This window comes from Pieris brassicae, chromosome 4 (genome assembly GCF_905147105.1).
Source record: "Pieris brassicae chromosome 4, ilPieBrab1.1, whole genome shotgun sequence".
In the NCBI taxonomy this organism is placed as follows: Eukaryota; Metazoa; Arthropoda; class Insecta; order Lepidoptera; family Pieridae; genus Pieris; species Pieris brassicae.
The window spans coordinates 15,229,712-15,246,982 of NC_059668.1; the positions used below are offsets into that span (position 1 = coordinate 15,229,712).

A 17,271-nucleotide genomic window follows, 5' to 3' on the forward strand; every position below is an offset into this window, starting at 1 on the left:
TTACATTTAGTTTAAAATAAAGTTTTTACTGCTAATTTAATCAGAAAACTGCCGTTCAAAAAGGTTGTACTAATAAATATCTGTTTTACTTTCTGCTATGAACTACCTGATCTTTGTTGATCTGAAATTTTTTGACAGTAATGTGACAGATAATTTGATTGAAGGTGTATTACAGTGTATTATTAATATATATATTCGAACCGAGATGTTGACTTTGGAGGTTATGGCGATGTGTGTAAAATCTAAAATAAATCTATAAGTTTATGTCTTTTGATTCAGGGATACAAAAAAGATAGTCTTTTTTGGCGGCTTTTATTTAACAACTAAATATTGGTACATTATAACAGAAAATGTTGTTCGACGACTTTAAACCGATTGTGGACACTGTTTTGAATAACTGGACCGCTCTGCAACTGGCTGTAGAGCACGGAATGGGCGCTCCTGGCGGTAACCAGGTAAACATCAGCTAAAATACTACGGGATTTTATAAGGTATTTTCAAAGAGTATCGGGAAATCTACGAGATTTCAATACCTATTATACCTGCAATAGCAGCACAATTTTGACCTTAGCCCTATTTTTATAAGTAAATGATATACTGATGTAAAACTGTTTTGTTATGTTGCAGACTGCACAGCTTATGTCAGTGTATGTGACAAGGTTCTGTGTTGAAAATATTGTGGATGCTGATGAACTAACTGAAGTGTTAGAAGATTTGATGGATGAAGAATTTGAGACTGTGTGTCATGATAACTCACCTAGAGGTCAGTTTGTATGCTCTATTAAAAACTATACATTATAATATATAAATGTTAATATTAATATAACATTTTACAGAAGTTGCAATCCTGCTATTGAGTTTTCTTAATTTGTTAAAAGATGGTCATCATGAAGAACTCAGAAATAGAATTGAAGCAATGCCGAAATGTCAAAAATGGTTGAGTGCACCAATACCAGATAATTCAGCTCCACCCCAAGTATTATTTCCATTTACATTTTTTTTGTCTGATACTATAAAAAAAGATTTAATATTTATTTTATAAGTAGTAATTATTGTATCTAAAAAATATATATTTAATATTAAATATGAACAAAACAAATTGTGGAAATTAACATTTGAAAAATGATACATTGATGTTGATTACAGAGCCACGGCAACCCTGATGATGATACAACCAGTAGCAGTGGTGAGGATGATGAGAGTAATATGAATGATACCTCTAATAGTAATATAGCAGCTGAACCTATGGATGAGGGTGAACCTGGCTGGACAGTTGTAAGGACACGAAGGAAAAAATAATGTTTAGACTTCGTACATAAAGTATATAAGTCATTTTAATATAAGGTGCATTACTTGATTGGAGTTAGAGGTTATAACTGAATTAGTTGTAGTTTTTAGTGAAATTTGTATCTCTTGAACCAGACTATAAGGGATAATAATTACATCAAGTGATATATATTTGGACAGATCTAGTATAACTCATCTCTCTTATGAGGTTAATGGTAATTCTAGCTCTATTTTACATATCTGTAGTTTGAGAATGCACCTTTATATTGTTATTTGTTATTGTTATTTCAAAATGACTAGGTTAACACAAGAGTTTATTAATTAGATGCAAAAAGTTAAAAGATTGAATGTCAGTGCCTTGTATTTTATAAACAAGACACAACACATTTACTTAAACCAGGACATTGACCATAATCTATTTTAGAAGTTAGAGTAATTATTAAACTTTGTTATATAATTCAGTAAAGTAAACGCATTTAGTATATCCACCCATTAATTTATTTTCATAAAAGACAAATGAATAATAAATAGTAGTTTCTCTTAAATTGTATTAATAGCAAGACTATGACTACAATGCATACTATTACATAGACAGCATTCAAATTCAATTTCTAGGTGGGATTGATGACTAATCCTAGTTTAATGTTTTATACACTATAGTATCATAGTAAAATCAGTGAAATCAGTACAATATTATTATAGCCAAATGGTAGTGTCAAAAGTGTGAATTGAATATGATACATTTCACCAAAACAACTTGTTTGATTTATATTATATTTATGTATTTTAACAGTTTCATATTATTTAAAAATGTGATCTACTTTATACTACTAGCTCTAATTTCAGTCTGAAAAGGTATATAACTGAACTTGATCAGTTATTATGGACAAAGTATGATATACTTGTCCCAAATAGATATACAAATTTCAGCTAGGGATCTGAAATCAATAAATCAAAGAATCGATTTTCCATGCCCAATAGATAGATTTTTTGAATCACTTTCCAGCACTGAATTGATGTATAACCCAATCGCCCCTCGATTTTGTATTGGTAAATCCATAAAAATACAATTGGCATGAATAATGAAAACTCGATTTATCACGACCTTCACTCGATATAAGTATATGAGATATTGGAATCATCTGTTCCTTGTGAAATCCTTTTTGCCTGCAACATTACATTGCAAACGATGATCGGTACCGCTTGGATCCGAAGACTGGATAAACTTTTATTTATTTCATACATATCTGATTTGACTGTAATTTAGTAGGTAATAAAAATTATTGTATTGAAATGCCGGCAACGCAATCGCAAGCCCTATGGCATTGAGAGTGGCCATGGGCGGCGGTATCACTTAACATCAGGTGAGCCTTCTGTCCGTTTGCCTCCTGTTTTATAAAAAAAAAATGTCATTACCGAATGTCCTGCAATAAAAAAATTTATTCTACTGATAAGAAATCATTTACTGTTGTTTTTATTTTTTACATTACATGGATTTCTATTTACTTTATAAATGCAAGCTCGGAAAAAAGTCGTTTTAGAAACTGGTCTTTTGGACCATGATTATTCGAAAATGGATTATATTATATTTTCGAAGAATCGCCATCCCTTTCAGCTTTGCTTTCATTCATTGTTATTTTATAATGGTGATATTGAATATCGGTATGTATGCCTATTTCGGTGTAAACAATAAGTAATAACTAATTTAAACCATTTCATTACTAAGATAATGATTCAATAAAAAGCGTGCGCAAGCGCCAATGGATCTGTTACACCCTTATTCTGTTAGCCTTAGAGCTGACTTCATTATTCCTTTTCAACACATAAACACTTTGCTTCCTATAAAACCAACGTCCGCTCTAACCCCAGTTAGTTGTATCCAACTCCTTACTCAAGACGGTTGCTCCAAATTCATAAGTTTTTTTTTTAAAAAGCTATATTCATAAACAGTAATAACAATTGGTGGCAGCGCAAAGGGATTTTTAAATAAATCCTCGGTTCGTCTCTAAGTTACGCGTGTGAAAAGTTTAAAAAGTGGAAAAGTGCAAGTGCCCATTTATCTAAAAGCAATACCACTTCCTACACGTGAGAGCAATTCATATTCAGGAGTTAATCGGAAAAATCCATCCTTAAGAAAAAAAGGAATATATATAAATAACTGCAAACAACTCAACCTTATTCAAGTGCCCGTAAATCTGCAACAACCATAAATTAATATCAACTCATCTCATCAGCATCGAGAGTGACAATCAACTACAGCAACCACCTCGACGGGATGTTTATACTATCCATTCTCAAGACATTAAATATTCTGTAAGTCTTTGGTCATATTATTTTAAATTGTTTTTCTTTTTCTATTTACTTTTGTAAGTTCTGTGTATATTTTATTTTGTGTGTAATATTAAAATGGAAAGCCGAACACTAAGCCCGGGTGGTACCAAACCCGAAGTCTGCATCACTGACACAGAAGATGAAAACGCTCTTCTTCCCCCTCCTGGACCTATCACCAGATCAAAAAAGAAACCTTCACCTACAATTTTACAAACTAGATCCGAATTAGAGTTATCAATTCTACTTAAATTCATTAAACCATTCGACGGTTCTAGAAACAAATTAAATTCATTCCTATCAAACTGTAATAATGCTTACGAACTAGCTTCAGAATATCAAAAAGAAATCTTATTTAAATTCATTCTTTGCCAATTAGAGGGTAAAGCAGAAACAGCCTGTTCAATTAAAGAATTTTCGAATTGGCCCCAACTCAAAGAATTTCTTAAAACCCAGTTTAGCGAAAGAAAACATTACACACATTTACTCACAGACTTGCAAGAGTGTAAACAGTTAGCCAATGAACCCGTCAGCCAATATGCACTTAGAATAGAAACATACCTTTCACAATTATTAACAGAAATATCAATCAACCACGGGCATAAGAATAGGGAAATGTATGGCAGAACCGCGGCTATGGAAGAATTAGCCCTCCATCACTTTCAAATGGGGTTGTCCCCCAGAATCTCCAACATCGTTAGATGTAAATCTCCAAAGTCGCTCAACGAAGCTATCAACATCGCCATTTCCGAAAAAAAATCCAACAATTCCTATTCAAAACAAATTCCCATAAAGAAAAATTTACTAAAGTCTCAATTCACAAATCCGATCCTCCTCCTACTTCTTCAAACCCGAAATCAATTCCTTTCTGCAAATATTGTAAAAATTCAGGGCATACCTTAGAAAATTGCAGAAAGAGGGAATATAATAATAAATTCAAATCTCAAAATCCAAGGACACCTCAGCGCGTCCATAACCTTATTCAACAGGACAACTCAAATTCCGACTCAAACGAGGGTTACGACACGGTCGATTACGATTCTGATTCAAAAAACGAGTAACCGTCTCGTCCCGGTGTCGTGCGGGACCTTCAATTCGAAAATCGACACCCTCAACGCCAATTACTAAATCCTCTGTATCCGTGCAGCAGAGTAAAACCTCTGACCTGCCAACTACTAAATCCTCTGTATCCGTGCAGCAGAATAAAACCTCTGACCTGCCAATTACTAAATCCTCTGTATCCGTGCAGCAGAGTAAAACCTCTGACCTGCCAACTACTAAATCCTCTGTATCTGCGCAGGAGTGTACCACTAACCTGCCAAAGCCTACTAGATCCTATGAAATACTCAGCGACCCTTCGAAAACGCTCTTACCTCATGTCTTGGTTGATTCATCAGTATCTGATATCCCATTATCCCTTTTAGTAGACTCTGGATCATCGATAAGCCTTTTGAAAAACATATCAATTCAGAAACAACCCCGAATCATTAAAGAATCTATTCAAATAAAAGGAATCGATTCTTCAGACGAAGCTATTAATACAGCTGGTCATTTTCAGTTAAAACTAAAAATTTCAAATTCCACATTGACTCATAAATTTCACATTGTAAATAATATTAATTTACCATACGATGGTATCATAGGTTCCGACATGCTTAACGCCCTCAGCTGTAAAATAGATTACACAAAGGACTTACTCTATATAGGTAAAATTACGACCAAACTATTTTTTAATGAACCTATCTATTTAATTCCGCCAAGAACCGAAGCTATAATCGAATGCTCTATTTCCAATCCTAAATTAAAAGAAGGTTTAATCCTAGATCAAAAGATTTATCCTAACCTATTGGTAGCTAACTGCTTAGTAACTGTAAAAGAAAATAAAAGAATTAATGTATCAGTCCTAAATATTTCAGAGGAACCTATAAACCTGAAATCAAATTTTAATCTTAATTTAACTCCTATAGACACTTATAAACCCGATAATTCAACAATATTTATTAATCATATTAGTACAACCAAATGTACTGTTCAAAGAACCAAGGAAGTCTTAAATCAACTACGAATTTCTCACTTAAATAAAGAAGAAAGAGAAGCTCTTCTCCAACTATGTTCTTATTATTCGGATATATTTCATCTTCCAAACGAAAACCTCACATATACTAATGCCATGAGACATGAGATTAGAACAACCACCGACGTTCCAATTCATACCAAAACATATCGTTTTCCAGAAATACACAAAGTCGAAGTCCGTAACCAAATCGACAAGATGTTAAAACAACACATAATTGAACCTTCTAATTCCCCATGGTCCTCACCAATTTGGGTGGTACCCAAGAAACTAGATGCTTCTAACGTACAAAAATGGCGTGTTGTTATAGATTATCGTAAGTTAAATGATATTTCAATAGGCGACACGTATCCTATTCCTCAGATTGCAGAAATCCTTGACCAACTTGGGTGTAGCAAATATTTCTCCACGTTAGATCTAGCATCAGGCTTTCACCAAATCCAACTTAAGGATGAGGATAAACCCAAAACCGCCTTCACAGTACCTGAAGGTCATTTCCAATTCTGTCGAATGCCATTCAACCAGCAACCTTCCAAAGGCTGATGAACTCTGTATTGTCAGGACTCCAAGGAGACAGGTGCTTTGTTTACTTAGATGACATAGTCTGCTACTCTCCTGATCTTAATATACATATAAAAAATCTCGAATCCATCTTCCAGAGAATGCGCGAGTTCAATCTCAAATTACAACCAGACAAATGCGAGTTTCTACGTCGCGAAGCCGGTTATCTTGGGCATATTATTTCCGAAGACGGTGTTAAGCCAAATCCAGACAAGGTCAAAGCTGTAATAAAATTCCCAATTCCTAAAAATCCGAAAGATATAAAATCTTTCCTCGGCCTTGTTTCATATTATCGAAGATTTATTCCAGACTTCTCAAACATTGCAAAACCCCTTACCTCTCTCCTCAAAAAGGATCAAATCTTTTCATGGGAAAATCAACAACAATTAGCATTTGAACTCCTTAAAGAAAAACTTACTTCAGCACCAGTCCTGTGCTATCCTGATTTCACGAAACCTTTCATTCTTACAACGGATGCTTCTAACCATGCTCTCGGAGTAGTCCTTTCACAAGGATCAACAGGTCAAGAAAGACCTATTGCTTTCGCATCCTGAACTCTCAATAAAAGTGAATCCAATTATAGAACAACTGAAAAGGAGTTGTTAGCTATCATATTTGGCTGTAAGACATTTAGACCATATTTATATGGACAAAAATTCCAAATCATTACAGATCATAAACCACTTAAATGGCTATTCAATCATAAAGATCCTTCCAGTAAGCTGCAGCGGTGGCGCCTCAAGCTTGAGGAATACGATTATGAAATCATTTATAAAAAAGGAAAACTAAATTCCGCCGCCGACGCCTTATCCCGTTATCCCGTAAATCCTATATTACCTATAGAACATCCTAGTAACATTCCAAATCCTCAAGACGCCACACTAGATTCGGGACTAATGGATCTTCTCGTCACTCCACCATCATTTAATCCAGATGACGCTTTCATGTCACCCATTCCAATGGAAACCATGTCACACCCTGAAATCCAAATCGATAACATATCCGATTCTCCCATCGACCCTCAAAAGGTTTTAGATGAATTCCTAAACCTGGAATCTCAACCAGATACAGGTAATCCAAATAACTCCGAAACCGACCAATTAACCATTCCTAAATTCCCTGAAATTCCTAATATTGACTCTCCTATTACACAAGATTCAGACCGATCTGAACCTTTAATTCAAGAACTATTCAATGGAAATTATTCACAGTTTTCTAAGTTAACAAAATCCAAAACCTTTGAGTCTAACGCTAAAATTCTAGAATCAAACTCGTCTATCCTTAAAAGTTCCGACAAAGTCATTATCATACCAACCTCAATCGACTTAGATGATAGCAATCCCTATGTCGAAGAAATACTTTCGGAACTAACAAATAAAGAAGAATTCTTAAATAAAGAAAGAACTCTATATTCTTATATCTTGTTAAATATTCGCGATAAGATCATATATTTATTATTTACAAAAGTTCACCATTTCGACAATTCATCTTATGAAGATATTTACATTAGTTTAAAAACTCTACGTGATGAAATTATCTCTAAATCTTATCAACAAATAAGTATTACTAATTTTAAAGATCCTTTCGAATCCCATATATACACAAAACTGTATAATATAATTTTAATTCTATTTCATAATTCCAATATCTTCATTACTATTCATAAAAATTGTCTTATTTTCCCTTCACTTTCTGAAATAAAGAAAATTTTAAAAGAAAATCATGACATACCTATCGCAGGTCATTTAGGCACTATTCGCATGGTCAAACGCATCCAGGAAAAATATCACTGAAAGGGCATGCGCAGTGATATAGAAAACTATGTAAGATCCTGTAAATCATGTCAAGAAAATAAAGCCTTGAGAAAATTAAACAGAGCACCGATGCAAATTACTACTACTTCTACTATTCCTTTCCAACGCATCGCAATGGATATAGTGGTCCCTTACCTGAATCAGGAACCGCAAAGGTAAAATTCATACTAACTCTACAAGATGATCTCACAAAGTTTTCCGTTGCATATCCAATCCGTCCACACGACCGCCGAAGAAACAAGTGACTGTTTAATACATTTTATCACACTCTTCGGTATACCTAAAAGTATTCTTACGGATCAAGGTACAAATTTTACGTCAAACCTCTTCAAGAAAACTTGTGATTTCATGAAAATAAAACAACTCTGGTCAAGCCCTTACCACCCACAAACACAAGGCGCCCTAGAACGTAGTCATTCCACGTTAAAGGAATACCTCAAATCATTTGTTAACCAAGAACAAGATAATTGGCCAAGATAGATGGCTACTATGACCTATAATACATCCGTTCATTGTACTACTAACTACACCCCTTACGAACTTTTGTTTGGACAAAAACCCTCTATTCCTGATTCAATATATAATACAAATCCTGATACCACATACCCTGAGTATCTCAAAATGCTAACTCATAGATTAAAATACTCAAGAGAAAAAGCCCTCGAAAATATCACGAAAGCTAAAGAAAGGTCAAAACAATATTACGACTCTCATACCAGACCCATAACGTATAAAGTAGGCGATTATGTCTATGTTAAAAATCATTTAAGACTCCGAAAAGCACTTTCCCCTATATGGAAAGGCCCTTATAAAATAATAAGGATAAACGGCAAAAATAACCTTACCTTACTTATTAACAGACGTCATGTCACACATCATTTCGATGAAGTGAAACCCGCTAATGTTTCACATGACTATAACATATTATAATGTTAATAACGTTAGAATCTATTATTAATTTTACTATATTATCTTATTTTATTAACCATATAAATTACATTTATTAAGATAATATTTTCGTTACAGCATATTGGCCTACGGAGAATTCATACATCCAATCACTCACAGTCCCGGGTTGTATTTTGACCCGATTGGGAAACTAAACATAAACACTGGGTATTTAGATATTGTATCACCTCTCGATATATCCCACATAGAACCACACTTAGGAAATATAAATTCAATTTTAGTTACCATTAAATACATATGTCGACAACTACAATTAGAAACAATAGACAATCTAGAATGTCAAAACATACTAGAACCCTTAACAGTCAGATACCATGACTTAGTTAATGAGTTTTCTTCTATTTCCCATTTAACGGACAGCAACAGACATAAAAGATCACCCTGGCTTGGTGGCATCGGATCCCTTGCTAAAATAGTTTTTGGCACCCTAAATGAGGACGATGCTATCAGATATGATAATGCAATACGTAATAGCGAAAATAATGAAAAAAGGTTGGCCTCCTTAATAAAAGAAAACATATTAGTCACTAGTTCCACACTATTTAAAATTAATGAAACCTTATATAAAATTAAAATTAACGAAGCCAATCTTAATAACGCTATCAACGAATTCTCAGTACATATAAAAAACTTAAGTGTAATTTCCGATCAAATATTAGTAAAATCTAAAATTAATTCTATAATAAACAGCTTAGAAGCTTCCATGCTAACATTGTCGTTTCAACTCTCTGACATTGTCTACGCGATCATTCTCAGTAATCAAAACATCCTTCATCCGGCCGTCTTAACGCCCAAACAACTGTACTTAGAACTCGTTGACTATTATAAACATTTACCTGTAGATTATAAGTTCCCAGTAGAATTAGAATTAAACAACATGTACTCGTTAATGAATGTATCCGGTGTAACGTGTTATAGCTTTAATAACAAAATCATTTTTATTCTAAGAATTCCATTAGTGTCTCCAATTAGTTTTAATTTATATGAAACAATAGCACTACCAACGCCCTATAGCAATGTTAATCCAACCGCTTTCAGTTTTATTATTCCTAGTTTTAAATATATCGGAGTGACCAAAGACAAATCAGAATATTGTCATTTAGATAGTCTTAATACCTGCAAATTTGTTAATCTCAACAACTATATTTGTGACATCATGAACACCTTTTTAACGACTGAAAACCCTAGTTGTGAAACTGAAATCCTGTTAAATTTAATTAATAAACTCCCAAACCAATGTAAAATAGAATTCATACATGGTACAGTAGATATTTGGAAAACTCTTTATAATAACAATTGGCTTTATATACAATCTCATACCAATAAACTGTTTATAGAATGCTTAAACCAAAATGTAATCGAGAAAAATCTACACGGCATTGGAATTGTTAAAATCCCCATTAACTGTAAAGCACATTGTAAAAGTACGAAATTAATTCCCAAGTTAAAAGTATATTCTCTTAATACCACAGATATTCATGTACAATCAGATTTCAATCTAATTAATGATTCATGTTGTAATTTCGATAAGGTTGTAAACAAATTGAATAATGAGGCTCCTTTAAAACTATTAAATATTAACTTAGACACTTATGCAAACGACCTTAAATCAAAATCAAAGGTCATATCAGCTACCGCTGATGAAATTATAAATCAACATACAATTTTAAAATACGAGACTCAGTATTCAATAATTTTCTATATAATCATAGGAATTATATTAATGTACTGTATTTTTAAGATTTCTTTTATAATAAAGAAACGCAGCCGTCTCCTATCTAGATCCTCTCAATCACAACTTGGTGACTTACCTATAACTCAAGTTACCCCTATTACCTCTTCTATATCTCAAGAATCCATACAACCCCATCACTCTAATCCTGAAATTAATCAAACAAAAAATATCCCAGCACCTAGCATCAGAAGACACCTATAGAGTATATCTTTTCCTAAACTTCGAATTATAACCCCGAAGTTTAGTCTTACCCCAGGAGATGTTACACCCTTATTCTGTTAGCCTTAGAGCTGACTTCATTATTCCTTTTCAACACATAAACACTTTGCTTCCTATAAAACCAACATCCGCTCTAACCCCAGTTAGTTGTATCCTACTCCTTACTCAAGACGGTTGCTCCAAATTCATATTTTGTTTTTTTAAAAAGCTATATTCATAAACAGTTATAACAGATCGCTAATCGCTAGAAATCGGTGAGAACTGCTATCAACTGCCCAAAAATTAAAATTTATTTATCGATCTGTGGATCAGCTGCTCCCTAGTATTTCAATTCTTGTTTATGGCAAGTTTTTCACAGTGCGGACAAAATGCGTTGTCACTGTCTCAAATCAGCTGATAATTGACATTGTATTGTTCTGTGGTGTTAATGCATATTGTCAGTTGTCAGTAAGTTATTAAAATTAAAAAAATATGTCTTGAATAAACATTGTATTGGAAATATAATAGAACAGGATTTAAAATCCATTTATGTTTCATCGAACTGTGTTGTGACGGTAGTATTTCTGTAAATAATTTAAAAAACAAAAATGCCTCTCACAGCTAGACAACGAAGTATTCATAACAAAAATGGAGCAAAAAGATCGGCTAGTATGACTAAAGGAAAGCGGTCTAGGAAATCTAGTGAAGGGTAACTTGTATTATATGTACAGATAAATACTCTTTTTGTATTATGTATAATAGTTCTGAACATAACCTATCGTGTAGCACAAACGCTAGGTTCTACTTAACATTGCAATTTAAAACATAATGTAATATAGTACTAAATTGGAAAGAAGCAAATTGGTAAATGCAAATGCAAAACACCTTACAATATATTAACGTTTTAAATTCCAATCACGTTTTAAGTTCAATAATAAAATTGAACAAGGTTAAATAAGGTATATATACTTTTTTTACATTTACGATTAACATTCCTTATTAACAACGAAATCCCGCCTTCAGAGAGTACCTAGTGACAAACGCACCAACAGACTTGCGTAGTATATCCTACCCTGGTGGAATGGTTGCACTAGCTCTATTGCTAACAGCTCGAATCATATCTGCATACTGGGGACATATAGCAGATTGTGATGAAACCTATAACTATTGGGAGCCTTTGCATTATTTAGGTAAGCTTTCATTTTAAATGGTTCTGATTGTAAATATTGTTTTTTGTTATTGTATTCATTAGAGTCAATTTACATGTAAACTTGAATGCTTTTTATTATTTAGTGAAAAATTTACCAGTATAGCATAATTTATAGAAGCTATTTATTTCAGTATATGGAAGTGGGTTACAAACATGGGAATACAGTCCAGCTTATTCAATAAGATCATACATGCCTCTATGGATGTTTGCAGTTCCAGCTAAAATACTATCATTCATAATGACACCTGTTTCTGTATTCTATACACTGAGAGCATTGCTAGCTTCATTGACTGCCTGTTCTGAACTTATGTTTTATAAGTGAGTATCTTATTTAACTGTTTGTTATTGAATTCACGAATAAATAATCACAGCAAAAAGGCAAAACTTCATTTAATTTTTTCTATCATTTAGATTTAAGTACCAATATTTATAAATTTTTTGGGTGTAGTCACTCATAAGATGCAGCTAATAAAGCCTAATAATATCATTTAACTTCTCCAAAAACCAAATCCGAAATATCTATTTCAGAGCAGTATGCCATGAATTTGGAGTGCATGTAGGACGCATTTGGCTTTGTCTGAGCCTGGCTGCGGCTGGGTGCTTTGCATCATCAGCGGCTATGTTGCCTTCTGCTTGGAGCTCAGCTCTTGTGGCAGCAGCGTTGGCCAGTAGTTGGAGAAGACGCTATGCAGCAGCAATAACATTTACAGCTGCTACTACATTGCTAAGTATGAGTTCCTGTTTAAGTCTCCTTGATTAAAGCTTGTCTTATAAAGACACCACAGATGATGCTGCTTTTGTAATACACTCTAGGAAAATAATAATTGTATATGTAAACTTTTTCAGGTTGGCCATTCACTGCTCTCATCGGAGTATCAATTGCAATAGACATGCTTTTCTTCAAAAAGAAATTCTATGAATTCTTCAAGTGGTCTATAATATCTTTGATAGTGATTCTTGTACCAACTATCATTGTTGACTCATGGCATTATGGAACACTAGTTGTTGCACCATGGAATATTGTTGTATATAATATTTTTACTGAACACGGACCAGATTTATATGGAGTTGAACCATGGACTTATTACTTTGTTAATGGATTCCTTAATTTTAATATTGTTTGGGTAAGTGTCTATATATTTCTGAAAAACCTATTATACCCCGTTCTTATGGTGTTGTATTATGAGGTTAATATAAAAAATTGTTAAACTATGCTAGCAATAAGATTCAGATTAAATTCTTAAAAATGTTAATTATAGTGGTTTTTTTGAGTAAAATAGTAATTGATTCTCTATTTATATCTTAAGTACTCTGCCATTGGCCACTAACTATATTTCTACTACTCTCTATTAATTTAATGTATAAACAAACAAAAGACGATATATGTTTCAAGTAGTTCCATCTTTAATGGATAGCTCATTAACGCCGCTCCGTAGACTAGCCGACTTTAAGCATCTAATGAAACCTTATCTGACACTTGTTGCTCTTAAAACTAGGTAGTTTGCAAATGCTAAAAGATTTTTTTCTTTATTGACAGGTCCTAGCTTTATCCTGCCCACTTCTTCTGTTAGCGTGTCGTGCTGTTGCTACGCGTTCGATTGCACCGCCGGCCTTTTGTATTCCCTATTGGCTTAGTCTGATGCCACTGGCTTTATGGCTTGGCGTTTTTATGGTGCAGCCGCATAAGGAAGAGAGGTGAATATGGACGTAGACGTTTAAAAATGTAGGGTTATTTAATGAGTTAAAATTTTGTTCATTAATTAAACATTACACTCTTTATAAGTGCTCTATGTGAGTCTTTTTCTCAAATTATTTAAGCTGTGATGAAAAGAGACAAATATAGTTTTTTTATTTTGATTTCTCTTGACTACCTAGAACTTGTTTTCAACAGTGTTTTGTACACAGGACTATTTATAATTTATTTAAAGGAAACTTAATGAGTGCTTATATTTACAAGGTTTTTTTTAAGTAGTTAACATTAATTTGCTTGAATATTTATAACTGCCTGGCCTTCCGCCGAAGTTGAATATGAACAAAATGATTGACTCTGCACTTGACCAAGCCTATTGCTTATGAGTTTTCAACCAAAACATTTCTAATGTATCCATAACCGATTTTAAAAACTCTACCTAGCTTACTAAAAAATATTTTTGGCCAACATGACTACCAATATTGAAATTAATTCATAATATAAAAATCTGTTCAATTACTTCATAAAGATTGTTTAATTTTCAGATTCCTGTACCCAGTATACAGTATGATAATTCTAGCCGGTGCAATTTCACTCGACTGTATCCAGAAAATGACGTTCGCGGTAGGGACAGAGCTATTCCGATGGCGCAAGGAGCGAGAGAGACGGCACTATCTCTCTTACACCGGCCCTCTTGCGGTTATGTGTGTGATGCTCTTCAGTACTATCAGTAAGTGTTATATTCACTAACGTAGAATAATATATAATCAAATTCTAACGTAATATTTTCAATGTCGGTAAAATTGTTCGAAATTTGAACATCTTTAATTACGACGTTATTCATAAATACTTTTTTCTCAATGAGAAATTCTACAATCCTGGCCTTATCATCTATATTTATGGTATTTCGTTCTTAATAGACAAGTACATGATCAGCCTTCTGTTGGTTTTGTCACCATGGGCAAGAGGCTCACCTGATGTTAAGTGATACCTCCTCTCACATTGCAAGTGATCCACGCATAGAAAGAAAAATCTAAATCCACGATTTGAATTATGGACCTTAGGTTTTAGAGTCGTAATCCTTTTCGCTTAAATTCCGGGTCAGAAAAAATATATTACTCGGTTATCAGAACTTCACCTCACAAAATCTGGCTTCAGGGTATAGAAATATCTTTAATTTTTCAGGTATTTCCCGTATAGCAGCGCTATACAACAATTACCACGGCCCAATGGTGCTATTGCGCCATCTACCGGCTGAACCGAAAGTGGTGTGTTTTGGCAAGGAATGGTACCGATCGCCATCCAGTTTTCACCTCCCACCGGGCGCTAGTATACGTTTTGTGGCAAGCGAGTTTGATGGACAGCTTCCTGCGCCTTTTAGTGACTTACATAACGGTAAGAAACAACAGTAAAATTATAGAAATAAAAACACTTTTGGGTAAATAATTGCCCGGTTAACTTTTTATTTAAGATATAATTTATTACGGTCCTTTTAAATGCAAGTAATTTTGTGTGTCTGTCAATGTAATGATGTTTTCAGTCACAAATTCTGATATAGCAAATTTTTTACAGCTACCCGCATAATCCACCCATATTTTAACGACCTAAACAAAGGTGACAATACGACCTACCTTCCGCCATCCAAGTGCCACTACCTAGTCGACTCGGACATAGGCCGAGCCACGCATCTTCAACCGTTTTACCACACAGATACAAAATCGTGGAACATCATTGCTTCTGTGCCAATTTTGGACGCAGCAAAGTCAAATAAAATCTTCAGAGCGTTTTATGTACCGGGCATTTCGTATAAACACGTTGTGTATGCGAATTTGTATTTGTTGAAAAATGTTTTGATTAATTGAATTATTTTGAACCGGAAGTGTAAAATATCATCTAGTTGTGTGTGTGGCGTTTCTGAATTTTGTTTGACTTCGATTTTTTTGTGGTAAATTTAAAATTGTATGAAACGTTGTAGCACTTTTATTTTCATGCTATAGAGTCGGTACGAGTAAATTGTTTATTATATTTTAAATGTTTATTTAATTATTTTATCCTTCGTATACATACGATATTTATTCATATTCATATTATGTCCGTATAACTGAAATATGAATGAATTAATGTCAATGGACATAAGAAATCAATCTATAACTATTGTACTCATTACAGATTGAATTATTTTCTTATTATCACTGAAAAACACGACTAAGTACTTTAGATAAAACAATGTAAAGATTTAGTATTTTTATTACTTTGCCATACTAACAACAAAAATCATACACATGTATATTGCTGAAACTACTTTTATTATATAATAAGCATACATACCCACTCTAGATAACTATTGATGTGAATATCATATTGTTAGTTTTTAAGGTTTTCACGTAAATTGTGTAATGTGTGTGATTTTGACTGCAATAATTTAATTCTAGTCAAAAATATTAAGTGTTGATATGCTTTTCGAACAGTAATTTGAGGTTGGATATATGTACATATTATAAATAGTTTAAATAATATATTATAACAGTAGATTTAAATATGTGTATTTTTAGTATGATTAATTCATACATAGCATTTATTCAGAGCCTAATTTCATAACAACCGTAAACTTTCGAACGTAGTTACAAAACGAAAGACGCTATTGCTTGATTTTTATTTTTATATAACGGGCAGAAGGCCCACTTAATGTTAAATGATACCCCGAGGACATACACATTGCCAGAAGGCTCGCAAGTGTGATGCCGCCCTTTTAACTCATGATTGAAGTAACACTATCTGTCATATCGTTTGACGCAATGTCAATCAAAGGAGTTATCGTTTCGGCTTTTGTTTTACATCTAACCTCCTATTTATCTATATATCCTCCTATTAATTTAGTATTTATTTAGCTAAAAAAACATTGTTTTCGATTATTTTTTTTATTTAAATATGTTTCCTGTACGAACATAAAATAAGTATTTTTCTGCAAAAGCTAATTGCTTACTTAGCTTTTCTGACAATTTATTAGATATTTCATCTGTCAATGTTCAAATGTTCCACAGATAGAAGAATACAGACTATGAGTTCTTTGAATATCAGACAAGTGTAACTTTGCTATATGTTTAAAATTAATTGTAATAAGAGCCGGTAAAGTTACAAACGAAGAAGGTATAATCATCTATAGATTTGTTTATGAATCATCCTTAATTCGATTTTTACTCGTACATCTTCGAAGTCCTCATAAACATGCGTTGAACCAAATAAACTTTTGTTGCAATAATTAGTATAAGTAATATAGATTTGTGTAATATTATATTATTTAAAATAAAGCGTTTATACTTTTATAGACTTAGGTAATATTGAATAAGGTTTCTAATAAATTTAAACTTGAAACAGTATTTTTATTTGAATATTATTTAAAATAAA

General features: G+C 33.1%; 2 protein-coding genes across 3 annotated transcripts; both read left to right on the plus strand.

The window, feature by feature from the left end:
* Positions 1–156: 156 nt before the first annotated feature.
* On the plus strand, positions 157–2,040 carry LOC123708939. Its single transcript, XM_045659974.1, has 4 exons — positions 157–455; positions 628–763; positions 837–976; positions 1,147–2,040. The coding sequence occupies exons 1-4, from the start codon at positions 351–353 to the stop codon at positions 1,297–1,299; spliced, it is 534 nt and encodes a 177-aa protein (XP_045515930.1). The 5' UTR covers positions 157–350; the 3' UTR covers positions 1,300–2,040.
* Positions 2,041–11,421: 9,381 nt separating this feature from the next.
* Positions 11,422–17,226, plus strand: LOC123708369 (alpha-1,2-mannosyltransferase ALG9). Of its 2 annotated transcripts, none has more exons than XM_045659044.1 (9): positions 11,422–11,675; positions 11,990–12,156; positions 12,308–12,494; positions 12,705–12,904; positions 13,023–13,300; positions 13,714–13,871; positions 14,412–14,596; positions 15,052–15,261; positions 15,439–17,226. In XM_045659044.1, exons 1-9 carry the CDS (start codon positions 11,575–11,577, stop codon positions 15,726–15,728), a joined length of 1,776 nt encoding a protein of 591 aa, XP_045515000.1. In that variant the 5' UTR covers positions 11,422–11,574; the 3' UTR covers positions 15,729–17,226. The 2 variants fall into 2 exon arrangements, with proteins under 2 accessions (XP_045515000.1, XP_045515001.1); XM_045659045.1 differs by lacking the exon at positions 11,422–11,675 and adding an exon at positions 11,702–11,925.
* The last annotated feature ends 45 nt before the right edge of the window (positions 17,227–17,271 follow it).